Genomic DNA, 27,027 nt, shown 5'->3' with positions numbered 1-27,027 from the left:
TAAACTTTAAAACACGATGCTCACACTTAATTTCTTTTGAAAGCGACCTAAAAATAGCATAATCATAGTGACACATAAATTGTTTTAACCGGAAATAAATAAAAAAAACAAAAAAATTAAAGTGATAGTTACATTAATTTTTTTTAAATTAATATTTATAAATAAGCAATTTTTAAAAATAAGCAATTTAAAAAAAATCAATTTTAACAATAGATGACACGAATTTTAAATAATTTAAAATTGATATACGTTTTTATAAAATGTCTAAAAACAATTGGTAAAATTTTAAATAAAATAATAAATTAATTAAAACCAAAAAAAAACAATAAATAAAAACCCAGACTTAAACTTTCAATTTTCACGCAGACGTTTATTCGACGATTCGGGCAAAGAACTTCACACTTTGCGTGGTTTGGTGCGACACCAAGTGGTCTACGTGAGCAGCGGGGAGGGGTGGGTTGACCCCCGGACCACCAAGTCCGACCACAAGCGGCGCCAGATGCTCGCGCGACTTCATAATGACGTCACAATGATCAGGGCGTTTTGCGCCCTCAGAAACCCACAAGGTAGGAATTGAACAAATACTTGTTAAGAAAAAGTTAATAATTGAAGCTTCAAAGTATATAATTTTCTAGCCTCGTTTATTTGGAGCATAATGGTTGGAGGTTGTAGTAAGTCGTAGTAAGGATATCAACGTCCATACAGAAGTAGGAAGCATTTTGTGAACGTTTCGAATAAATTGGAAGTTATTCGTAAAATACTAACTACTTCTGTACGGACTTTGATATTCTTACTATGTAAAAAAATCATTGTTTGTTTTGGTCAAATACCAAACCAACTAAAAATTTTTTTTGTAAGTCTAATAGTTTTAAAATAAAAATATCCGAAACTTTCTGTTTTATTTTTATTCCAAAAAACATTTTTTTTGCGAGATTTGTTAAAAAAATATTTAGTAAAACGTCATTGGGTATGGATAAACTTTTTGCTCAAGTATCAAGTATCGGATCTTAATCTTTATTACAGATCTTGTCCTTGACTTGTCGAATGGACCCAACCCAGGCTCGAAGATTGTTTTAAAACAGATTATAAAGCAAGAGAAAAAGGATATGACTAAAGGTATACTTCCAGCAATGTTAGAAATTAATGTTTCGCCTTTTTTATTTTTTTTTTACTTTTTTCGTTCCTTAGCTAATTTTTAAAGTTTCGTTCTTTACTTATTTTCCCGGACTCCCTGATTGACTTAAAAATTAAGGGTGTTTAAAATTTTGTTAAATCTTGGCCTTTTTAAATATTAGATGTTGTTTTTATTAGTTTAAATTAAAAGTGTGCTACAATTGATTAATTGTACAGTAATATAAGTTACGTGTTGTGTTATTGTTATCATCGATATGTGATTTACAAATTGTGAAAATTGAATTTTTCTTACTTTAGGCGCATCACGGAAACGAGTCACTGATGATATTTCTTCAGAAAATTCCACCGACGAATCAATTCCACTTGTTTCCAACACTAGGTAAACATAATACCTACATTATGGGTTTGCTGAAAGTAAAGTTTTTTATTTATATTGAATCCCAATTTTTGTTTTTATTTTAAAACATAATGCCAACATAATAGAACTACTGAAAATAAATAATATTTCTCGTTTTCACTCACTGATAAAAGGATATTTGAATTAACACTTTTCTTTTTACACTTAGTGATGTACATTGGCTCAATAAACGCAAAGCCTAAATATTTCTAAATCATTATTTTAACTTAAATGGAATTTAGTAAAAATCCTTTCAGACGTAATTGCAAATCAGATATATAGGGACACTTTCGCAAAATATTCCAATTACAACTAACCTCGATAGATTTTCTGTGAAAAAGTTGTATTGATAAAATGAATTGCATAGCCAAAAAGTTCGAGTAGAGTACGTCTTAATCAAGATAATGTCGATCTACTCGACCTTTTTGGCTTTGCAATTTATTATCAAGCTACATTACAGATCCGTTCATAGTGTAATCAAAAATTTGTATTTAAAAAAAAGTATTTGTAATGTTTACCCACTAGGAGCGCTCATGAGAAATCTCACTTTCAATCCGACTTGAGTTTCAACGCCAAGAAGTATCCATGGCAACGCAACAATGACGAGGATTTGAACGATGACAAGATCACCGAAGCGGAACCGATGAACAGTGCCAGGAGGTACGGTATCAAACATATTTATTATTCGCTTAAGAATGGCTGAGTTTGAGTTTTGGCGCAAAATAGAGAAAACTTAAAACTGCTCCTTTATATAGTACACAAGATGCCTTCGTAGAAGCTTACCGAAATCAGTCAGTCTGATTGGATTATAGTGCAAGCAAAATAGGGCAGGCTAGAAAAACAACTTATAGCCTTTGATGAGGTTCGAACTCACGACCTCGACCATACGGTATCCAGCGCTCTACCAACTAAGCTACACAAGATCAAAGGAAGTCATGTCGAGAAACAACCATAGCACTGTTACATGCTGCATTCTGTTCGTAAAACTAGCCTTCAGTGAGGTTTGAACTCACAACCTGGATCATACCGGGACCGAGGCTCTATCAACTAAGCTGGGGCTCAGAGGGGAGCAAGTCGAGAAACAACCACAGCACCGTTGCCTACTGCATCTATTGGTACACACAACATATATCGAAGGGCATCGACAGCCCTTATTCCAGCAACTGAAACACACATATACACAATGTGTAAAATGGCCTTTCTTGCACTACAATCCTGATCGGGCTTACTGGTAGCGGTAAGCCTTTCCGAAGGCAACTTGATCACAGAATAGACATTGTGTATATTATATATATGTATATCTAAATTACGAAATAGGATAAATGATCGTCAAAATATGTTTTAATGCGTTGTATGTTCCTTTGTTTGTAAACATTACATTTTAGGCGCCTTTTGTATATCTAAGATATTCCAATCTCAAAAAAGCCCACACAAATAAATTCTCTCCTAGTTTGCAATTTCGGATCTGTAATGTAGCTTCAAAATGAATTTTAATGTTAAAATGGTCGGATAAATTGACATCGTCTGAATATAGACGTTTCTATACGCACCTGTATCATCTTCAGTTAATGTGGCTGAATATAAAGGTTTATGACGTGTGTATCATTTTAGCTCAAAATCTCTCGGTAAAGATCGGAAGCAGAAGCAGATTTCAAACCAGAGGTTCGTTTTCACCGACGGCTTCATATCGCCCTCAGCCAATCAGAGCCTCGCTCTGGGGGTCACGGGGTTAGATCTGGACAAAATATCGGGGATAGTTGAAGTTGAACTTTGCAAGAAATCGTTGGACGACCCAGGTCAGTGGCTGTGAGTAAAAGTGGAATTTATAGCAAAAAAATGTTTTAACTTTTTTTGTTGTGAACAATTTATTTAAGAATGAAAAAAAAATCAACAAAAAGCTGATTTACAGTTTAAATCGGCCATTTAAACTTCGTTTAAAAATTCTTACTGAAAAGAAATAAGTCAGAATGTTTTCATTCCCAAACGAAGTAATTTGGACCTTCACATTTAATTTGACGTTGAATTTTGCAAGATCGGTGGTTGTGGATAAAAGTGGGAATTTGCAGCAAAAAAAATATTTAACTTTTATTGTTGTGAACGATTTATTTAAGATTGACTTAAGAACAAAACGCAAGTTCCGGTTTGGGTCAAGTCAGTTTGATTTTTTATATGATACCCTACAAACAAATAACACTTAAAAGCAAAGTGTAACATTTTAAAAAAATATAAAAAAGCTGGTCGTATTATTATTTGGTTTGTTTAATTTTCCTAGAAAGTCTTATTTTACTCCATAAATCACTTTCGAGATTTTAGATTCTCTTTACCTGGTAACACAATCCAGTTTGCTTTTTCACCTTAAAAAAGTGAAAAACGACCTAAATCAAAGAAAACCGAGTAAACCAACTGATATGTCCGAAAGTTTTAGTAGATAGTTTGTTAATAATTTTATTACTTTTGGTATTATTACCGTTTTTTATTGTTTATAAGTCCAAGAAACGTTAATATTTTTCCCTCCCCAGTCCAACAATGGGTTCTCACTGAAGACGGGTTCATACGGCTCCGGTGCAACCCCCGTTTCGGTTTGGGGGTTTCCCCGCCGCCGTTTAAACCCGGAACCGACCAAGAAGTGACGTTTGAGGGTTGTTACGTCACAATACAACAGATAAGGTCAGTAAAAGGTCACCAAACATTTGCTTCGGTACCGACCCCATCTAAATTAACATCGGGAATTTTTTCCTGGATTCGTGGTTAAACGCGGCGGTTTGCCTTGAACTGGGAATTGATTTAAAATTGGTAGGTTGGCAAACAAGTGGAGGTAACTGAACTTATCAACGCTAAAGCAAACTGTGAATTATTAACCTGGCAAAAATCACTTTGGACGTATTTGTTTTATTTATTTTGCTTGTTTAAGCACAGTAATGACGTCATTTAGTATCGGATTGCGATATTTTTAGTTCTAAATATCGGGTATCGGCATTGCAATTAAATGTCAAGTTTTGGACTTCCCTAGTTGTAATACGTCGTGGTGTGCTACCGACGCTGCCCCTGCCAGTAAATACTAAAACTGAAGTGAACAAACCTTCTTATACTTGCAGTCGAAAACTCTTCGTTGTTATGTTTTTAGACAAGAGAGCGAGGGTCGTTCGCACCAGAAGTGGTTCTGGGATCCGACAAGCGACCAAATCCATGCTTTCCATTCACACACAACTGACAAGGAAGTTACTGCAGCCAACCATGTGAGTTGAACATCCTTGAACGACTTTCTGGTATATAAAGCAATTTTCCAAATCCGCTTTGTATCACCAAATTTTTTGTTCTTATGTAATCAGTAAAAAGGAAAATAACTTACATTTCTCAAAGTATAAATTTAAAGTTGTTTGTAAAAAATGGACCAGTAAAACACGTTTGGTTCAGCTTTAATAACTTCAAAGTAAGAAGTGGATTTACCTTAGCCAAGTGCGTTTTTGCCTACTGAAGAATTTTTTTTTTACCGCAATATATTTCGTTCTATGCTAAATAAGCTCCAATTGTATTTAAAAGGTAGTTATAGAAATAATTTTGTTTTGAAAAACAATTAATTATTTAAAAAGGCTGTTATAAAATTATGGAATTAGAATCGTTATCTTAAGTTTATTTTGCCTAACTTAGTAAAGCACGCTTCTTTACTCGAAAAGTTAGGTTGTTAATTTTTTTTCCTGTCAGATGTCGATCTGCACATGCGCAGTAGCGGGGGCGCAAACTTTGAACCAGGAGGGCTACCTGGTCCTGTCCCCCGGGAACAATTGCCCAGACCCGATCCTGGTTTGCTGCTCATGCGCAAAAGTAATGAGGGGAATCACCCAACTCGAGAAAGCACCGGCTAATTGGAGTTTCGCTTGTGCGATGGGGAATCCCCGAAAATACGGTGAGTTTTTGTTTCTGTGAACTTGGAAAGAATTTTTTGTGTTTTTTTTAGTTTATGATTCGGCTAAAAATAGTCTTGGATTGTACTTACCGTATTAAAACATAAAAAAACGCAAACAAAAGACAATAATCTCGTTGGATATGTGATTGATGTTTTTAAGATTGATATTTTAAAAGATTTTTTTTGACCATTTCCGTAAAACTATGTTAAAACTTTAAAACCAAAACCTGAGAAGGCTATATCAAATTGTTTTGCAAATATTTAGATTCAATAACACACCAATTTTATTTTTATTGTTAAAGGCTCAGGTACCTCAGGGAAAGTGAGGTTAGCAATGTTCTAACCCTTCTTTTGGCTTGGGTTCATCATTGCCCTTTGTGGTTTATTTTATTGTTAAATGAAAAATAAAATGTATTATAGTGGCTTTTTTTGATTGTCGAATTAATTGTTCTTCATATTCTTATACGTCTTTTAATTGTCTAACTTCTTTATGATTGCCCTAACTGCTTTACATTTGTTACTTATAATTGTGTTTCTATTGTCCAACTTGTTTTCTTCAATGTCTTAATTGTTCTTCCATTGTCTCAGGTTTGAAACAACGCGGAAGTTTCGCCTTCCTAAACGGCAAGGTTGACCTTTCGACCTTCGAGGCCGATTCGACCTTGAGCCACTGGAGCATGCAATTGGACAAGCTGCATCACGTGACTAGCCTGCGGTCGATCAACCGTGAAATAAACACCAGCGTGCCCAACCAAGCGTGTCGAGTGCTAGCCATGCGAAACGGTCAGGGAAGGTTAAAATCCCCGGAGCTGATTATTGGGACAAGTGTTTCTGGGGTGAGATTCATGGCTCTTGGGGTATTTTTTGAGGGGGAGGGGGGGTTAAACCTAGGGGTCACGTTGACGTCAAACCCCTTGGTGTATTCCTGTATACGTTCGTGGTTAATGAAAAATATGCTTTTGTACATATAGTTTTTATTTTTAGCAGTGGTTCTCAGTCTTGTTAGCTGTGCGAAAGACTAAAAATATGTTCAGTATTTCGCGGCTCACTTTTTAGAGAACAACAAATTTTTTTGCGTGTGAGCCTATTTCTAATACAAATAAGTTATTTTCTTACAAAATTTTAATTACACAAAGTTCCATGGCACACTTAACTACCATTAGTGCACCGCGGCACACAGTATTTATTTAACTAGCTTGGGTTAAGCTGATGGTATAAAAGCTTTTTGGTTCTATTTAGATCTTGGAACAATGTACTCACCGTCTGTCGCTAGGAAACGCCGCGCGGCGTCTGTACACTTGCGATGGGATGCAAATTCTTCACATGGAGCAACTTGTCCAGTGGGCAGTCAACAACTTTAACCAACAACAGGTGACAAACTTTGAAATACGGCATCAAACTTTCAAACAATTCCGAACTCTATACAAAGAAAGAAGAATATTTTCTACTTTTTGCAATTGAAAAATAGTTTCTAGGTAATTTAAAAAAATATATTTACAACATAGGACCAATCTATGCCCATACAAAAGTCGGCAGCAAACGTTTCGAATAACTTGATTATATATTAGGGTTGTTCAAAAAAAACACCTTTTTGTCAAATTTCAGTGGGCCCCCCTGGAATTGTTAGTTTGCGTCTAAAAAACCCACAAAACAAATCTGAGCACGTTTGGTTCAGTATTGACCGTGCTACGCCAATTTGAAAAAAAAGGGGGATATATAATATATACATCTTTGTATTTGGCCGTATTTGTCTAATTCTAAATAGAGAAATCAGGTGGCACTGTATAAAGACAAATTGTATTTGATTCTCGACAAGCTTTTGGACAACCGTGCTTCATCAGGTCAAACTTTGATACAGTGCCACCTGATTTCTCTGTAATATATACAATACTTTTTTAAAAAAACAAAATACAGCGGGAAAACTTTGCTATTTAATTAACCGAAAGCAGACTTATGACAAAACAAAAGATCATTTGAACGAAACGTCTATCAATTTTAAAGATAAAATATTGGTAAATAGGAATATTTGACAAAAAGAATTACTTTTTACTGAAATTCATTATTTTTGTTCCAGGCTCAAAGTCTTTGGGCTTCTGGCGATAAAGATGCGGTGTACGGTAGGGGAGAACCCGAGGGGCATTCCCCAAAGAAGAACGACGACAGTAAGTTCGACAAAAACGCTTAAATTATACTTAAAATATAACGAAACGTCTTCCAACTGACGTGACGTAATTTAAAATGACTCAAGCATATTTTTTACATTTTTCTGGAAAAACATTAATGTGCTGAAATTTTTGTTGGTGTTTCGTTGTGCTACAAAGTCTTTGATTTTTTAACGGTATTTCAATTTATTTGCAAAACCCCATGTTTTTTCAAAAGTTTTTAAATAAACTTTAAATTTTTTTATGACCAGCTTAACTTATGTGTTGGAAAGTGCTTTCTTTAGGGAAATCCCACTTTATATTAAATATATTTCAGAGTTCCTCTTTTGATCCGGCCAAATACTTTTTGCCATTTCTCATGGCCCCCTATCAAAAAATGCCCACCCCTTGCTTTTGCACTATTTACCATTATTTTACCCCCAGACGCCCACTCAACGGAGGGTACACCGGACCACGAAGACCCCCAACTTATTACGCGCATGCGGCCACCTAGTGGCAGGAAACCTCCCACCAGCTCGCCGTCTGGAGGGAAATCCCCTGATATGCAAGGCTTGTAAGTGCTTGGTAAAAAAACACGTTTTTAAAGCCTTGAAAAATAGTTATTGTTTAATTCTGAAATTAGTTCAAATCGTCGACTAAAAATTGCACGTCCAAATTAAAAAACAAACAAGCGGACTGTTAAAAAATGTTTTTTTTAAAAAATTAAACCAAAATTTCAACCTCACTTTAAGCTGATGAAACGAACCTCTCTATTCATATTATTTAAGTATAGAGGGATATTTTAACCCAGTGTCTCCAAATCCATGAAACGCGACCCAAAATTAATTGTCTATCGTTTAATTAGGTTGGCTTACCGACTTCAGTAATTCATATGGTTAAATTTTAGAAGATTGCTTCTGGGCATTATTTTTTTTTAATTTATAAATAAAATTTTAAATAAAAATTAGGGACCGAATTAAACTTAAAAAAAATCACCTCATGTTTATGCAACTGAAACTTTTTCTTTGCAGACCTGATGAAATACCACTTGCTGTCGTGTTACGCCACCCGGTGGAAGTTTGGGTGTCGTGTGGGGAGAACTTCGTTCCGCCGGGGGTGGCCGAACACTTGGTGTCGCAGCGTGTTGGTGAGCAGATGGGCCGAAACGTCGATAACCTCGTGGTTGACACCGAGAAGCACGTGATCAGACATATGCAAGGTGAGCGCATGTTGCCGTGGGAACCGGCGAGGCTGCAGCTGGAGGCTAGTATTTTTTTCGACTAGGGGGATTTTGATGGTTTTTTGTGTAATAAAGCCCTGAAAAGTGTAAAACGTCAAAGCAAGAATGTTTTTTATTTTTTTTTATAACATACGTTTTATCTTTTGAAAATCATAATTTAACAAAAAATCTAGATACTAGAGGAAATTTTGTTTTTGTTGTTTTTAATAAAGCCCTAAACCAGGGTTTCTTGAACTGGGGTCCATGGACCCCTTGGTGGTCCGTGAACTGATATTTGGGGGTCCGTGAAGGCCTAATTAAAGAACTAGTGTATACTTAAAGTAATTAATTTTAAAAAGAAAACACTTTAATTCAAAATTAAACGGTTTTGCACTGAATGTATAGTTAGATTCATTTAACTTTCACATTTTTCGGACCGAAATAACAGAGCCATGAAGTCTATTTGTATTGTGACGTCAATTTATGACGTCATTTTGGAGCATTTCCTGTCTACCGGGGTCCATGCAAAGCAAAAAAAAATTTAGGGGTCCGCGGTAAAAAAAGTTTAAGAACCCCTGCCCTAAACAATGTATCAAACGTCAAAACAAGAATGTTTTCTAAACTTTTTAAACGCAAGTTTTTTTCCTTTTAGAATTATAATTAAAAAAAAAAACAAATTATAAAACACTTTTTTTGGGTTAGGGGAATTTTGATCTGTTTTTGTTTTTATTAAAGCCCTGAAAAGTTTATCGAACGTCAAAACAGGATTGTTTTATTTTTTAACGTACGTTAGTTACATTCTTAAAAGTTGTAATTTGGCAAAAACAAACTATATTTTAAAGGGGCAATTTTACAGAGGTGTCTATAAGACTTTGGGAGACCGCTTACACTTATTTCATGATAGGATGAACAAATAACCTTATAGTTTATAAGTTACAAACAGCCATATTTTGAGAGACCGCTTGAGACATTTCGGCACCGTTTCAGTCTTTCTAAACATCTTAAGAAACAATGTTTGGGTGTATTTTTTAATATAAAAATAACGTCATGAAAATTTATAAACTGGTTAAAAATGTACAACTAATGTATCCCACATATTATATATATTCTACCAGTGAGATATAAAATTACTATTCTGACTGAAAACTATATTTCTACATCAAGTACTTTAACTAAATTGTACCAAACATTACTCGACACAAAAAAAACATCAAAACAATTTTTTTTTAAAGGTCGTCGTTTTAAGGAGATGTCTCCCCACGAATTGAAACCAACGAAAAGTCCGCAACAACCAATCCTCATTCAGGGAGGCTGGCAGGAGACTACTAAGTCAGAGGTCAAATATTTAACCTTCAGAATTCTACCTTATAAAATATCAAAAGGATTATTTGTGGTTTTTGCAGAGTTAAAATTAATTATAGAAAACCTAAGGAATATGTACGTTTGAAATTGAAAATTAATTATGGTATTTTATTTCGCAAAACGTATTTAATAAAGTAATGCGGAAAAATTAAGTCCACTAAATCCACTAAAGGTATAATTTTTTTGCTGTTTCGTGGCATAACTTACTGTATTGTCAGATAGTTCAGAGAAGGCCGTGAGTTATCTCATCTCAGATATTTCAAGCTCGCATTACTAGCACGGAAATGCTTAATAGACCGACTGACTCAGTTGAAAAACTATTTACAAGGCCAAATTATAACACCTCTATCACCTTTTAAAAGCTTTTAAGTATTTTTTTTAAATTTTGTTACCTTTAAAAATATTTTTTAGGATTTTTTTACGGTTTAGAAAATATATTTGAACTTCATTAACCTTGTAGTTTGATTTTCAGGCGAGTAAAATCGACTTGGTTCATCGTTTGGAAGAACATTTGTCGGAGCAACGGCCCTCTCATCCGATTCAAAAGACCAAGGGGATCGACTTCAACCGAGAACTTTATCGACAACCTGTCAAGGTAAAAACAGAATTTTACATAAATGTAATGGTTTTAGCAACAGACTCGTCCAGACGAACAAAGTCAAAAGCTGTTTTACGGGGAGAACTTTGTCGGATTACTCCACGGCTAAAGTTGGGGGGATTTCGGCCTAATTATATTGCACGACAATATTTCGACAACAAGAACACAATATGATGACGTAATTGCACACACCGACGCTGATTGGTCGGCGTACATCACGTGATTGGACTCCGTGGCGCCCTTTTATTGCAAACTTGCTCTAATTGTTGAACTTTGAAACTTGTATTCGAAATTCGCAAACCGGAACTTTATGAACCGTTTTATTTTACGAAACCGAACCGGAACGGATTCGAATATTTTAAAAGAACTTGAACCCTAACCGAATTTAAATCTGTTAAAAATCGTTCACTCCAGCATGGCGTTACCACTTGCATTTTGCAGAGTCAAATTATGCCACGCTAGAAATGTTATAAAAAAATAATATTTATTAAGCAAAACGCTGCTTTGGTTCAATCGATATACACTTTAACCTAAAAGACCGTCACTTGTCTTAAATTCCTAAAACTAAAGAATCAGTATCTGTCTGTACATTACATTACATACTTACCAGTATATACTCATTAGTTGCTTAACTTAACCCGAAAATTAGAACAAATTATTTTTACTTTGCAGAAACGTGTGATGGTTTACCAGAAGGGGGAAAGTGCAAACAAAGCTGCTTACGTTTGGGGGGAGTCGATAGGGGAGATTTTGTCGGACGCCACGGTGCGCCTGAACATGGCCAAACGGGCCAGGTCCCTGTACGACCAGGACGGCGCCAAGATCACCTCGTTCGATGGAATTGAAAGAGACTCGTTGCTCTGTGTCACTTCAGGGGAATCCCTTAAAGGAAGACGTGAGTGTAGAAATATTTTAGTTTTTTTTTTAAATATTTAGTTTTAAAATATGATATAAATATGAAAATATTTATTATCAATTGAACAAATTTGGTTGTTCAATCACAGTATAAAAATCCATTTTGTCACTGAAAACACCAGTCTTTAAAAGAACTGAAAAAAATATTTTTATTTTTACATTTTTGTAAAAATAATTTGTAAGCCTCTCTAGAAATCATTTTCGTTTATTTCCGCTTTCTTATTACATTAATTTAAATTTCATAAAAAATAAGAAGTAATTCTTTATGCATGGAAGCAATGCATTTAAAGAACTTTAGAAAGCAACTATCTCTGCATTAAACAATAATGTTTAAACATTTTTTTGTTTTAAAAAATAAATAGTTTCTATGAAAAAGAGGGTCATTTTTTTTAATTTACTTTTATTTTGTAAAACAAACACTTTTTTAATTGTAATTATAGGTGATTTTCGATTTTTATTTCAACTTTATTTTTTAGTAAAACAAGCGATGACTTTCCTCTTAGTTTAACGGAAAAGTGCAAATCAACTCTTTTAATTCTCCAGTTTAAATTTGGTTTTACTTTTTTTGCAGCCAAACAAAGCGATATGCAAATGAAGGCCAATTATGCCAAAGTTCGCAAACAGAAAGGTCCAGAGTCCGCAAACGTCCCAGTCACTAGTCATGACCTGACCACAGTTGGAGTCGACCCTTACGGCCCACCCGGTTTGACCTCTAACCCGTTTTCTAACCTTGAAATAACTTCTGAACAAAATCAAACCGCTGTGGCCTGGAATGTTGAATAAAAAAAACTTTTTTTCTTTAAAAAACTCTTTTAAATTTAGAATAATTATAAAATCAACAGCAAAACAACCTAAATCTTTCTATAGCTTCACTATTTTTATAAATATAAAATTAATTTTTTTAAATTTTTGCGGTTTTTTAAAATCATGTTTGACAATTTTACTTGGTAGAATAAAATGTAATTTTATTGTTTTAGTTTCGCCTTCTTTTATTTTATATAGATTTGAAATAATTTTATTTACATTTTTGTGGTGTTTTAAAATCAATTTTTCTTAATGTATCTTTTTAGTTATCCTGTTGACATGTTTTTAATTAAAATTGATTTTCGATGTAGTAGTTTCGCTTTTTATTTCACTTTTATGTATTTTGGTGATGTGCAAGTATTCGGTGATTTAACCTTATTTTTTGCATGATTTGTTGCTGCTAGATTTGTTAACTTGCAATCGTATTGCGCATTTATAATTCTCTAAAAAAATTAATTTGAAGTTCATCTTAAAAAAAATATATAGCGCTGGCGCAATTAAAAAAACAATTTATCACGATTTTACCTATAGTGTAGATCACCATTAACGATTAAAATTTTCAAAATGACGAAATTTAATTCAAACATTGAAAAATATTTTGGATTGTGGTCTGTTAGGTGTTGATGTAGATTGTTTGTTTTATTCTTGTTTTTTATTTGCATTAATGGCTTTAAGAAGCATTTGTTAGCATTGTGATTTGTTTCTAGAGATTGGTGTTATAATTATTATTTTTTGTTGAAATTTATTTTGTTTGTCTTTGATTCCGTCATTAAAAATAACCTTGTATTTATTCCATAGAGCTGTACAATCGAAAAAAAATTAGTTTGTTTTTTCAGGTTGCTGAAAACTATGGAAAAATTGCCATAAAAAAACTTAAAAAAATGAAAAAGTCCACCTTTGAAAGTGGATTATTAGATATTTCCCACAAGTCGAAAATGGGCAAGACTATAGCCTTGTCAAATTTTATAATTTTACTTCAAAACACTTTAGTACTTTATATTGTCCGAAATTCCCGATTAAAGCATTATATGGTGCTTCTAGTCTAGTTGGCTGTAACAAACAATACGGTATATTCCCTTTAAACAAAATCATTTTGAAAAATCTCGAAAATAAAAAAGCAGTCTTGCTAACTTCATTTAAAAACATGGTATATATTTTCTTGAATAATTAAATTTTGTAGTAAATTCGATAAAAACACCACTCTTTAATTTAAATAGTTTTGTGCTTTAAGTTTCCCCCAAATTCTGACATAAACTAGTTTATATCAAGCTGCTGAAGAAAGTCAGCGAATTTTTTCATAAAAATACATTTTAAAAAATATTTGAAGGGCTAAACCACTAGACTAAATTACCTTGCCAAATTTGATAAAAAAAATTGTGCTCAAATTTCAAGTGAATCCTTATCGAAGCAGGTTTTTCAAACCTTAAAAATTAAAAAGCTTTTAAGTTTTTTTATATTGTACTTAAAACTCTTTGTGTTGTAAATTTCACTAAAAAAGCTTGTTTTTTAGTTTTATTCAAATAAAAGTTGCTGTTGTTCATATAAGGCAATATTTTATTCAGTTTATAAAACCTTACAATTTAACTAACAATGCAAGACTCACACTAGCAAAAACATTGCACAAATATGTATTGGCGGCAATAAACATGTCATAGCATTGCAAACATTCCACCAAAAACAACACAGGCATAAAACTCATTTCGTAGCGTAGCACAAATATCTTCATCTAACAAAGCGACCGTGAATTTTTCACATAACTGTTTTATCAAGAAAAACAAAAGCGACCAGGGAACCAACTATGTAATCACTGGTTGTTAAATTATACATTAAGAGGATTATGTTAATCGAATAGCTTTAAACTTATAGTGAACAAAAACTAATAAATTACTAAATCTGAACTGCAAAACCAAAATTATCGGAATTGCGAAATAATATTGTGAAATAGAAATGGTGTTGACAGTTTATACTGCACTGCTTCCACGCTGTAGAATAACATGTAGAAGAGATCGTGTTAAATCTCTGAGATGGTGATTCAGTAAACGTGAACCATCCCATAGAGAAAGGTCCAGAATAAAATGTAGGTGAACAAGGCGCCCACTTGTCCACTGAAAAGAAGTTGCCGTCTCGCCATAAAATACTGCTTTGCCGTAGTTTTCTTGCCTCCAGCTTTCGCTACAAGTCCAACAAAGAGGGAAAGAGCACAAACGATGTAAAATGCGAATCCATACAAGCCTGTGAGTCCCAAAATGCCGGCTGTGACCCCGCTGAGTGCTGACACAGAGGTGCGACAATATTCTGCAGTTGCCATGTTCATTCGAACTGTCATTGGGTTGATGTATTGGACATCGGGCAAAACTCGACCCATTTCTTTACCCATGCCTATGATAAGTTTATTAAGGTACCTGTAAAGAGTGAGTAAAAAGTAAAACAAGTTAAACCACATGTAAAACATTACTATGCAGTTGTAGGACAAACTGTATGTAAAAAATAAATTCACATTTTTGTTTTAAACAAATTAGGATTGCAGATAATCGTTTGTTTTACTGAAACATTACATTTTTTCAACATCATTTGATTGGTATAATAAATGACAAGTGTTTAAATTTACCACCAGTTATGGTAATTTATGGAGTTTTTTTGTTGTGGAATTAGTACTGGTTCCATAAAAAATTCCGAAAGATATTTACTAGTAAACAGGCTTTGTTTATTTTATCTTCCATATTACTCATTTCCAATATAACAAGTTCAATAGATAAATTAATCTCATGAACTAAAACAAATCCATTTTAGGAAGCATGGCATTAACTTAAAAAATTACATGTAACTACTAACATGAAATAAATAAATCCAAAAACAATGTATGACATATATTTTTACAAGAATGGCCTAATCAGTAAAAACTTGTTTCCACAAATAGACATAGGAAAGTAGCAGTAAGAAAACATTGTAAAATTATATTTAACGAAGCAAAATAACTTGCGGTCATCCAAACGTTGAACAAAGTCTTGTTGGAATGGGACAACAAAGTCTTGTTTTTATGTGAAAAGCAAAGATCACAAAAAACATAAAAAAATGTTTATAAAATAAGCAAAATAATTACTGTAGTAAAAGCAGGAATTTAAAAGTTTTTCCAAATAAAACCTGCTAAGCAATTCTACATACACCCTTGGAAGTTCTCATTAACTCTTCGACTAACTGGCTTTTTCAACCACAATATATTATTTGAAACAAACTTCTTCCACATCTTTGTAACAAACATATTCTTTTGACAGCTTTCAGTTATCAATTAAAGTCCCCTTCATTTTCTTTGCCTTGATATCGTCGACGGTCTGCAGCGTTTGTCGTTTCCCGAGCATTCCCTTTCTTTCCAGCTGCTTCTCGATAACTTTAGCGTTTGCGGCGTAACTGTCAGCGATCTCTCTCGCTTCCAACGCGTCTTCATCCTCGTCCATCGTCGAAACTGTGACGGAACTGAACTTTCCCATGTTCTTTGTGTGCTTGACAAGCTTCACCGCTTTTGGTTGATCCTGCTTCTTGTAAATGTTCGTTTTAAACGAGCTTTCGCTCTCGCTAACCAAAGCGCCGTTAAGAATGAAGCGGACGTTCTTTGATGCCTCCTGGTGGCGGTAATACACCGGCAAGTCGCACCGGGTGCATTTTTCTCGGAACTGTTGCTCGATTCCGTCCTGTCTCCGAATATAAATCGATTCACAATTCTCAATGTTGCTAACTTTGTTTGCGTGTTTCGTTTTGTCGATTACTCGAGCGTTATCGCGTTTTCTTAGAGGTAGTCGGTCCAAGCTGCAGTCGAGAATAAACAGCATTTGTCCACACAAGCAATAGTAAGTGTACAACGGCTTTTCTCCGTACACTTCTTGGTCCTGGCTGTCTGTACAGACAACACTCTTTGATATTACTTTAGGCATTTTTAAACAAACCTAAATCAAAACATATATTTTCCCTTAACTGTATTGTTTTCTGAAATTTTTTAAATAATTTCGTGATTAAGTGGCATTTACAATGGTCTTAAACAAAATACCGGTTCTGGTCTAGAATCCTACCACAATGCACATTATGTGGGTTGGGGTGCAGGTAAGCGTTTGGTTGGGTCAAGCATTTTTATTAATTATAAATATATTAATATTTGACTTACCCAAACCCAAGTATTGTGCATTGATTTAAGAATTGGGATTCTAGACCAGCGCCAAAATAACTGCTGGTACATATATTTAACTTTAATGAGTGGATCATCGATATCCAAAAATACTACAAAATAAAATGGGCAGAACCCAGAAAAAGAAATTATGAGTTAAAAGCAAGAGAGAGCCTAGCATCTAAAAACATTTACACAAACTAATTATTTGTTACTAAGTTTGTATTTGGTTTAATCTCAGTTACTTAGGGATGACTCTTTATTACAAAATAGATTAAAAATATTTTTTAATTAACAGTAAATATATTTTAGTAAGTTACAAATTGTAAAAAAAGTTGTACATGCAGTATCGACAAAGGGACTATTTATCATATAAGAATTTTATGTTGAAATAATTTTTTTTTCTTCCGGGACATAAATTATTTATTTTTTAACGTTAAAAAATGTTTTGTTTACTAATATGAGTTTTTTTGCAAATAAAGCCAAACATATTTCAAATTCATTCTAAGACATTCTCATACCATGTGAATAAAAGTTAAAGACTTGCCTCCAGGTGTGTTTGCCAGTTCTTTGTTTTATTTTCATACAATGCGTAAATTAAAGATAATAGAGGTTTTACGATCCGTTTTGAATCAAACAAAAGAAGCGCCGATAAAAACGTCGACCGGAATAAAATAAATTCCCCGGGGCGATCGAGTCGTTGTGAACAATAGAACTGTTCGAAAAAAGTTCCTCAGTGACGTCACCAGGTGACGTGGATCATCCTTGCAACCCTTTTCAATTGTGACGTAAAAATTGGTCACTATCTCGAAGCGCCGACATCGAAAGGACGTCATTTTTTTATCGCGAAGAAACCAAACTAACTAACTAGAAATGGATCAAGTAACCGCTTGGGTCGAGCCAGGAAAGCAATTCGCCAAAGATTCAATTCGTTTGGTGAAAAGATGCACGAAACCTGACCGGAAAGAGTTCCAGAAAATCGCCATTGCAACTGCCATCGGATTCGCGATTATGGGATTTATTGGATTTTTCGTCAAGCTTATTCACATTCCCATCAACAATATCATCGTGGGAAGTTAATTTTATCGAAAATTTACGCAAAAAACTTTTATTCGAATGTATATTTCAACGTTCAGCAGTTTGTGGTGTTTTTTTTTGTTAAAACACCCGGATTAAAGACAAAAAGTGCAATTTGAATATTTTCTACTGTATGATTCTTAAATAAAACTTTCGGGCCAATTTGTAGTTTATTGTTTAAACCTATATTTCTACACAAAGTTTTATAATTAAATATTTGCAAATTGTTGTCAACTTTTGCGATTTATCTGTCGACGAATACAGATGGTGTTCTACATTGCTATTTTCTGTGAATAAAGTGGGAAAATGAAAGATTTGATTAATTTATTCATTATGTTAACTAGAAATTATTAAATTTTATCCAGCTGATCATGTTATTGTAGAAATGCAAAGATATATTTTGAATTACATTTTTTTAGCTAGCTTTTTTAGTTTCACTTGTTTTATACAATTACAAAATCCAACTTTTCAAGGCAGCTAGCAATTAACAGCAATTTCCATGATAGAGTGAGGAATTTTATCGGTTTCATTGAAACATGAAATGTTGCCAATAATATTAGAAGTAATACAAAATAAATATTATTCTCCTTAGTCTACAACACTATTTCTCAGCCTTGTACTAATACTTTGTGTAAATGTAACAGCAAAGCTTTGGCGACCATATTCTAGTAAATCAACTTAAAAGTGACCAAAACGTAACTCAAAAAGCATTAATAAACTCGAATTTGATTAATTGCCATGTATTGTATTTCACCCACAACTTTCTCAAACATTTGGAGTTAACCTAACCAAGTGGATTATGGCAGTCTACAATCCACTAAATTAAACAGTATCGTGTTTAGATTGTGATCCATATGTAGAGAAACACTAACATACACGGTCAATGGATAGCTAACAAATTTAATGTCCTAGTATTAACAGTTTTCCGAATAGTATCAAAAAATTGTTAAGGTAGCGTAACTAAACAAGCTGTTTTATATGCAAACATTCTTCAAGATTATGTTGCTGTGTGTTAACCACAAATAAGAACAATTTATTTAAAATACATCCACGCCACATCGTACATTGCTAAAAGTAGTGTTTTCACAAAAGCAAAAGCATTTTTCAGAAATTGCATGAAACTAAAATTAGAAAGATCATCACCTAAAATCTACAAATTGAAATATTTTCCACTAAAACCAATGACAATCTTACAACTTTAAAAGCATTTTTTACCTAAAGTTGAACTAGGGGCTGTGTAGTGTGTATGCATCAAAATAAAACACAAAAAAGAAAATTCACACAATAAAAAAAAAACCTTAGCAATTATGATAAAATAAATAAAAAAAGTAATAAAAACAAAAAGTTGACATAGAATGAATATAAAAGACCATACTGAAGTAGGTAGTACTTGGTAAACAACTACAAAGATTTATTTAAAAAGTCCACGAAATGCTACCTACTTCTGTATGGGTTTTGATATTCATTCTATGTCTAACTACAATCTCCAACCATTATGCTCCCTAAAGTAAAATCATTACACAAATTTATCAATTTTTTGTAACTGCAAATTTAGAGTAGATGCTCTGTTAAGATTAAGGTGAATTAAAACCGCTGTACATATAACGACAGCAATACAAAATAATCCTACTGTGCACATTTTGCTAATGTCCGACTTGCAAATCAGAAAGATTGATACAAGCTTTTCCCAAAAACGTTTCACCAAATCTCGTAGACTAGTGGCAACTTTAGCTGCAATAAAATGTAAGTTCATAAACAACTGTCGCGGGAATATTGTAGGATGAGTCGGAATTTGGTCGGCATCATCATCAAGGAAAAGGTCTCCATCTAGTGGATTCGGAAAGTTGTTAATTGGAACTTGGTCGGTCGTGGAATCGTTGGTTGTCGGATTATTGCTGTTATTGTCAGGTCCATTGTTGTTGTCTGTTCTTGCCTGTTGGTTGTTGCGGTTCTGTATTATGATCAGTTGGTTGCGGATTAACGGTAGCTCGTAATGATGAAGGAAGTAAAGCATTGAGTGTTGTATAAAGAGCCATGAAGTATAGAGAGCCAGCTTGCTGTATTGTCCATTGAATCGGTAGTGGTAAATGTAGAAGGAGAAATGATAGAGAAAGAAGAAACGAACCCAGTGACGTCGACTTATCGTTGTATGAAGGCAAATAACGTCAAACTGGTCGGCACCCCAAAGAAGCAAGATCACATAGAATGCGACTGTTGAATCATGGAAGAACTCAGTCATTATTTCTTCCATCCCAACCAGAGCTAAAATAATTGTCAGCATTGGGGCGGCGGGGAATATTAGGCGGGTGTCGGTGTCAATTAAACGCAGAAGATCTACCATAAACACAAATATTTGGTGGTATGAATATCGTAGGAGCATTGTTACAGCTAGCGTGAACACAACCATTGCTAAAAATGCCACACCCGATGATGCATGACTGATTGACATCGTAACAAAACGGAAGTACTCGCCAGTTACAAGATTGTGCAAATATCCTTGTGAATTATCCTTTTCCGCCAACTTTTTAATGCTAGTCATTATGTAGTCGTCATATCCGAGAAATGTTGACAACATGAACTTTTTAAAGGCACCAGAAAAGCAGACGTCTTTTTCAGGATTGAGGTTGACCACCAAAGTTGGGATTGCAAGTTTGTTTCGAGATTCTGTTGATAATCTTAGAAATCCAAATTCTTCGCTATACTCAATGGCATAGAAATCACGAATCGGACTTGGCTCGAATGGGTCGTATTTTGAGTCAACATTTTCATAGTAGAGCAACTCTTGATTAATCATATTCACAGTGCTTAACTTGTTTTTGTATTCTACAGTAACATCTGGTACAATTGACTGCAACTTTTTGTAGAAGGATTTTTTAACTCTAGACTCAAAGTCTGGTTTTAAAACGGGAGAATAGTTTGGCCGAAGTCCCAAGACCTCAAGAAACTGGAAGTAACTGTTGATGGCATTGTTGTTTGGGCAAGTGCTTTTGGATGTTATGCGGTTGTGGATTTTCGACTTGAAGTTGATGATATCTTGATAGGAAACAGGTGTTGAATACCTCAGGACAGTGTTGTACGAAGATGACTCCACTGATAGAGAATTAACAAATGGTTCGTCCATAAAGTACATTTTGTATTCGGGTAATGACGCGTTATTGGACACCTGAACCCTAAGAATCCCAGTTTTCGGCCAAATGTCCTTCACATGGTTTAAACAGTCGTTTGTGCATCGAATAAAAGTGACATGGACATAAACGAGAACAGCTAGCATTGCAAGTGCGTTTATCAGTGCAAAAAACTCGAGTAATCTTCGAGAAGTCACCTTAAAATAAGTGGCGTAACGCACGGACAGATTTATGAACAAGTAATGCATAAAAAAGCCTTCCCGGCTATAAAAAGGCGAGTTATTGTTCCTGTTATGCCCCGCTCGCTGATTGTTGTTCTGCTGGTTTGCATTTTGCGGAGCTGGGGATTCAACAACAGTTGTGTTTACTGAAGTGTCAGTTTCCCAGCCTGAAGAATTACCATTATCTGGAACAGGGTTTTGAGGCAACTCTGTGGGATTTTCAGGTTGTTCTGTAGATTTACAATCCTCAGAAGTTTCATTCTCATTATCAGGGTTTTGAGTTTGTTCTGAAGACAGTGGTAGGGTTGAAGTTTGGGACCCTTGTGGAGAAACTTTGACCAGAGGTATTTTAGGTGAGTCTTCTGGCGATGGACTGTTTTCTGAAGAGGTGTTTTCAGAAGGTTGCTCGGTTGTTGAAGTTTCCAAAGAATCCATTTTGTAGATTTAAAAGGTTACAATTCAATTCAGAACCATTTGTTCTTTTATAAAAACTAAAAAGCCTTAAAAGTTACACATTCTGCAAATTTAAAACGGATTTAAAACATAGTTTATGAGACAACCACAGCTTTTATCGCAATAAAAAATGATGAATACAATCTAATGCTTCCTAATAAGCTACATATTACTACCCAAACCAAAGGTTGTAAAATTTGGTTACTACAACCCAATTCAAAAAAGATGACACTGGTCTAAATCCTATCACAACGAACATTATTTGGGTTAGAGTGCGGGTTTGGGTAGTTAAGCAATATTATTAAATAATAAATATAATAATACTTGACCCACCCTCACCCCAACCCAAATATTGTGCATTGCTTTAATAATTGTTGTAACGCTGTGGTAGGATTCTAGACCAGTGCCAAAAAGATCTTTAATACTTAGTAACAACTGAGATGTATATTAACATTATTGTAGCTAAAATAATCTAATTTTTTTAATATTTGTACAAATTTTAGTTTAAAGTCGGTCATAAAAAGGTCAATACTTCAGAACACCAATAAATTAAATAGCAATGACTTTGGAAACATACGCTTCAACCCTGTTAAATTATTCATATACTTTAAACCATAATTTGACAAAAGGGCATCATTCTTTTATACAACTATAACAGGCTTAGATTAAATTCTGAGTATTCATAAAGTTCTATATAAAAAGTTAATAATTAAACCTAACTATTTAATAGTACCCAAATCAAAAACTTTTTAGCCATTCTATGTAATTGGCCAAAAATTGTGTTCTGTAACATCTGTATTCTAAAATTTTTATAATAGATATTCTGAATTTCGATAACAAAGGGCAAAAAATGAAAACATCACGTCATTGCATTGCTTGATTTAACAAATAAATACCAACATTTTACTGTTTATAATTGTATTTAATTGGTAAACCACCAACACTGAATAATAACCTGTGTTTTCTTACTTTATACAAACGAGTTAAGAAAACAATATAATTCCGATTTAACAAGTAAACACCAACTGCCTTATAACACTTAACAGACTTAAAACAATCTCTGCTGCTAAATATTATTGCAAATCGTTTACTTCCTTCATGTGTGGAAACAAACCTTCCAACATGCTTTTAACTACACATTAGAACTACACAACAAAAAACACATGAAACTAGCTCATGTTTTTATTGCTCAACTACAGAAACGCTTCTAAATCAACAAAACAAATATTTTTTATTAGCATTTGTCTTTTATTATTTTTCGCCTTTGTGATCGACTTTAACTGGAATTTCTCCGGTTAAACAAAGCTGCTCCTTGCTGACATCGTGCGGTCCTTCGATTTTTAATATTCCGTCGCCAGAGAGCGACGATTTTACATCTTCTGTTTTCATTCCAGTTGGTAGAGTGAAGGCTCTTTTAAACTCTCTAAATCACAAGTTTTCATTTGTAACAAATTTGAGACAGTTTGTCTAAATTTTACGGAATTTAAACGCGATTCGCTTTCAGCGTTTTTGCACTGAAACAAAAACCTAAATGTTTTTACGTGTTTTATGCGTTTCCGCTAAATAGTCTACGTATGTAAATAAACAGATGTGAAACAATTGGTTACGTTTAGTGCCAACAATTTCAACTGAGGTATTGAGTTATTCTTTTATATACATATTTCGTGTGTGCATTTTGTGTAATGCTCTACGGGTTCCAATAGTTGGGCATAAACTTTTATTTATATTCATACTTCCATATTAAGCACTACGCCATATAGAAATGAAAATTTTAGGGTGGACGTCACAAGATAACGTCTTAAAAAATAAATTTATTTGGATTAATTGGCAAAACTTTCAATTCAAAAAGGTGCGTGCGTGACGTATTGGGAACATAAAAGAGATTCGCATATTGCACGAAACACCTTATAGAATACATGAGTTCACATGGCGTAACACGTCAAAGTATGCATCACTGTGGCCCAAATATATTTCGTCGCGGGCTATCAAAGACAATAGTAATGACGTAATGGTATAAGGACGGCCAAACAACAACCACAAAAGTATTGGTCTCGGAATAAACCCGAAGCATAGTGGCAGTGTTGTAACGGCATAAGTCACTGTTTTCAAATGACTTGACTTTAGTATTTTGGAGAATGACTTGGGTTAAAATGAAATGCTTTCATTAAGCATTTTTTCACTATTCACTAACTTTTTTCACTTTTTTCTTAGTTGCGTTTATCGTAGTTTTGAGTTTAGTTAACAAATGTTATTTTTATGACAAGGACTTGAAATGGACTTGCTCTAATTATGACTTGACTTGGACCTGACTTGTTATTTATTAAATTTGACTTGACTTGGACATTTGGAAATGACTTGTTTTCAACACTGCTAAGCATAGTGGACACCGAAACCATCCCAACCTGAAGGTATAGGCGTACATCCCGTTATCTTCGTTCTTTGATTCTCGCTTTGCGTGCACCATTACCTTGCCCTCATCCACCTTCACCGTCACCTCCTCCGGTTTAAAGTCCTGCACGTTGATGTCCATTCGGTAATAACCGCGCCGCGATTCTACAGACACGGATAAAATGGTAAAATGGAGCCTTGGCGACCCCAATCGACGAAACATGTGGTTTATCGGTGTTAAGCTAAACACAATATTTGGCGTAAAATATATCTTTGCTAAATAAAAACACACACTCCGGTGTTAACAACAAAATACGTTGTTGGGCTGGATACTGAGTTACATTTCAAAATTTTACCACGCTGTGTAAGATTAGTTTTTTTATTGATTTAGTCAAATTACAATTTATTAAAAAAAACAATGAACAACCATACAGACATTTTATAAGACTTTGTTGATTGGAGTATCGCGTTTATACTTTCATAAAGCATGAAAACGAAATACCATGAAGTATACGAGTCCAACTTTTTTGCAATTCTACCTCAAACACCATTCTAACTATTAAACCACCTCAATTATATTTATTATTAAGCGACCTTCAATTTATAATATTTCCTAGCAATATTGAACATCAAAGCACACCGATTTGACACTGAAAGTCACATATATGAATTATGTTGATAAGGTGCCATTATAGTTACCATCCTTTGCAGTGATGCTTGGTTTTCCTTCGTGCTGTACTTGTATGGGAAGATTCGTATCAAGGTCCTCCTTAAGATCCACCAAGCTCAACATCCCGCTGAATCTGGACACAACAAGGACGTTGAAATGTTTGTGGCTAAAACAACTATAGGCATTTACCGAGTGCAAGTGAAATCCCTGATATTGATATAAAGCAATCAATAAGTCATCAACAACAACATGTGTCAATCTAATAATTAACATGAATTTACATCCCGCTGAATCCAGACTTATTTCGGACTTTACTGAAAATTCTATTTTGTCCAACGGCAGTTTTAGTTTCTCAAAATCTTTTGTCTGAAAGACTTTAGTGATTTTTACAGTCTGAAAAGCATAATCTATGCTAAAAAAAATAAAAATTATAGCATTCGCACTATTATGAGAATTAATGGCGTTTTAAATATAATCAATTGTAAATAGGTAAATGGATATAGATTCGCATAATTTTGACGCAGGCTTCATAAAATTGTTGAAAATTAAAGATGTTTCTCAGTTCGAAAGAATAAGCAAAGTCGTAGATTTTTTTCTCTTTAACTACTGAGCTTTGGTTGGCCGTAATCTATAAAAAAGTTCATCCGTGTAACAGCGTTTGGAATGTGTTAATAACAATATTTTTGCCTAATTTTTGTTTTTAAATTTTCGATGCAGATTTAGTCTCGCAGCAGTCGACTGACCTTCCGTCGACCTTGGCCATAAAGTGATCAAATCTTCTTTCCATCTCCAAGAATCTCTCCCTAGCTTGCTTCATCCAAGGAGAGGGATCTCTTCTCATACTCGGCCACAGGGGGTCGCTCCAGCGCGGCGCCGGTGCCATGTAGGGAAATCCCCCGTACCCGATCGGGTCCTGGAACCGCCGTGACGTCATGGGCCAGTGGTCCGAGGAATCACCGGGAAAGGGAATCATGGACATATTGGGCTAGAACGGTTATAACTGCTGGAAGAAAACAATATTGAGATAAGTTTTTAATATAAAAGTTGTACCAAAGCCACATATAGAATGAAGTAACATATTGAGTGAAAATTTTCGTAGAACTCTCGAAAAAGGTTGGGCAGGTATCATGCTGTGACTTTTCTTTTTTATTTAAATTTATTTAAAATGACAAACGAGGCGATTGTTGAAATTTAAATCTCAACTTTTTACTATTTTTTTGTATTGTATAGCTGCCTAAAATATTAGAGATAACTCTATCCAGGACTGAGGTGTTGGTTGAAAAACATCCGAGCCAGAGAGGTTTTTTAACCAACCTTCTCTACGTCTCTACAGCCCGTATTCCCTCCATTTACATAACTCAAATACATCGCATAATCAGCATTCCACTCATAGTGGTGTCATACAACTCCTCCACCCACAATTACAGGTTGGAAACTTTTTTACCATATGCAATTCCACTTTACCATTGTGTCCAAATCAGTTTCGAAATTTGTACTGCGCATGCGCACGTCGGTATTATTCACGGCCCTTGGTGGCTGAAACGCCAGGATGACGTCATCACGTTAATTAGTAACGTACTGTACCAACTTCACTGAAAAATGACGTCACAACCAAACAATTGCGTTATACTGCTTAAAATAGTATTATATTTTATTTCTAGGATACTATGTTTTCTGTCATTTTTGGAGTTGTATTTAATGCCTTATTACCAAGCTACATTTTTTCTAATAGGTATTAAAATATGCGCAGCAAGTCAGTAGCTTACCGATTAGATGGCTAATTAAACGACTATACTGGTTCATCATAAAAATGCCTCAATTCTACCAGACGTCTCAATGTTAACAACATTACGAGTTGATTAAACTGCGAAGTCTGTCTTGCACTGAAATACAAATGATTAAAGCCTTGACACAGCTCCACACAAACTCACCATAAAAGACGAGCGTTCCTCTGGGAACATGCATGACGTTATGAGCTATTAGTGATGCCTGACTGGCAAGTTACATGCGACACATGGCAGCATGTTATCTTGTGAAGGATGTTTCACCACAAATTTAAATCCATGACAAATGTCACCGAAGGGCTCTGAATGAGGGATGATACTTCACAACTTATTCTGATACCCGATACTATCGGCAATATATATCGTGTTCCGATACCAAATGACGTCATTCTTATCCCTAAACAGGCAAAAAATGAAATTGAAAAGTTTAAAGGTATTTTTTACTTGGTTATAAGACGAAAGTTTAAACCTACCATTTTTAATAAATTTTCCTTTCAAGTTGAAATGGCTGCGTTGGATTGCAAAAATCCTATGCTAGTGTTTGTATCGGATCGGCACCGATACCAGCCTAGAATCGTACGAGTACCGATGCTACTGCTTATCGGGTATCGGACATTCCGGGTTCTGCAAATATTTAACGTTTAAATATGAAGCTTCTAAATCTCTTGTTGACTTTGCCGAA

The 27,027-nt window shown here is 34.5% G+C and overlaps 6 protein-coding genes across 6 annotated transcripts in view; 2 read left to right on the top strand and 4 right to left on the bottom strand.

The window, feature by feature from the left end:
* The window catches only part of LOC146139137 (doublecortin domain-containing protein 1-like), a 36,808-nt gene extending 23,544 nt beyond the window's left edge, over positions 1-13,264 (top strand). The window contains exons 24-40 of the mRNA XM_083391697.1: positions 367-566; positions 1,024-1,116; positions 1,432-1,513; positions 2,057-2,191; positions 3,143-3,327; positions 4,051-4,198; positions 4,656-4,767; positions 5,234-5,435; positions 6,024-6,271; positions 6,675-6,806; positions 7,510-7,597; positions 8,021-8,150; positions 8,608-8,795; positions 10,028-10,131; positions 10,630-10,752; positions 11,428-11,650; positions 12,242-13,264. Of these exons, the coding sequence (XP_083247823.1) occupies positions 367-566; positions 1,024-1,116; positions 1,432-1,513; positions 2,057-2,191; positions 3,143-3,327; positions 4,051-4,198; positions 4,656-4,767; positions 5,234-5,435; positions 6,024-6,271; positions 6,675-6,806; positions 7,510-7,597; positions 8,021-8,150; positions 8,608-8,795; positions 10,028-10,131; positions 10,630-10,752; positions 11,428-11,650; positions 12,242-12,453 (2,605 nt within the window). The 3' untranslated portion in view covers positions 12,454-13,264. The remainder of the gene's footprint in view (positions 1-366; positions 567-1,023; positions 1,117-1,431; positions 1,514-2,056; positions 2,192-3,142; positions 3,328-4,050; positions 4,199-4,655; positions 4,768-5,233; positions 5,436-6,023; positions 6,272-6,674; positions 6,807-7,509; positions 7,598-8,020; positions 8,151-8,607; positions 8,796-10,027; positions 10,132-10,629; positions 10,753-11,427; positions 11,651-12,241) is intronic.
* A 779-nt stretch (positions 13,265-14,043) lies between these two features.
* On the bottom strand, positions 14,044-14,872 carry LOC146139136 (ER membrane protein complex subunit 6-like). Its single transcript, XM_083391448.1, has one exon. It carries the CDS (start codon positions 14,849-14,851, stop codon positions 14,507-14,509), a length of 345 nt encoding a protein of 114 aa, XP_083247574.1. The 5' UTR covers positions 14,852-14,872; the 3' UTR covers positions 14,044-14,506.
* An 846-nt stretch (positions 14,873-15,718) lies between these two features.
* On the bottom strand, positions 15,719-16,429 carry LOC146139135 (STING ER exit protein-like). Its single transcript, XM_083391447.1, has one exon. The coding sequence runs from the start codon at positions 16,398-16,400 to the stop codon at positions 15,750-15,752; it is 651 nt and encodes a 216-aa protein (XP_083247573.1). The 5' UTR covers positions 16,401-16,429; the 3' UTR covers positions 15,719-15,749.
* A 942-nt stretch (positions 16,430-17,371) lies between these two features.
* On the top strand, positions 17,372-18,016 carry LOC146139134 (protein transport protein Sec61 subunit gamma). Its single transcript, XM_083392014.1, has one exon. It carries the CDS (start codon positions 17,501-17,503, stop codon positions 17,705-17,707), a length of 207 nt encoding a protein of 68 aa, XP_083248140.1. The 5' UTR covers positions 17,372-17,500; the 3' UTR covers positions 17,708-18,016.
* Positions 18,017-18,710: 694 nt separating this feature from the next.
* Positions 18,711-21,556, bottom strand: LOC146139133 (membralin-like). The gene has a single exon (XM_083391643.1). The coding sequence runs from the start codon at positions 21,483-21,485 to the stop codon at positions 19,221-19,223; it is 2,265 nt and encodes a 754-aa protein (XP_083247769.1). The 5' UTR covers positions 21,486-21,556; the 3' UTR covers positions 18,711-19,220.
* Positions 21,557-22,667: 1,111 nt separating this feature from the next.
* LOC146139132 (body wall muscle protein HR-29-like) lies at positions 22,668-25,432 on the bottom strand. The gene is made up of 4 exons (XM_083392106.1): positions 25,305-25,432; positions 24,591-24,694; positions 23,906-24,056; positions 22,668-22,926 (listed from the first exon to the last, which is right to left on the bottom strand). Exons 1-4 carry the CDS (start codon positions 25,400-25,402, stop codon positions 22,755-22,757), a joined length of 525 nt encoding a protein of 174 aa, XP_083248232.1. The 5' UTR covers positions 25,403-25,432; the 3' UTR covers positions 22,668-22,754.
* Positions 25,433-27,027: the final 1,595 nt, after the last annotated feature.

The sequence above is a fragment of the Ascidiella aspersa genome, chromosome 6, assembly GCF_963924565.1.
Source record: "Ascidiella aspersa chromosome 6, kaAscAspe10.2, whole genome shotgun sequence".
In the NCBI taxonomy this organism is placed as follows: Eukaryota; Metazoa; Chordata; class Ascidiacea; order Phlebobranchia; family Ascidiidae; genus Ascidiella; species Ascidiella aspersa.
Note: the sequence above shows the minus strand (reverse complement) of the source record. Positions and strands in the feature narration are given on the sequence as shown.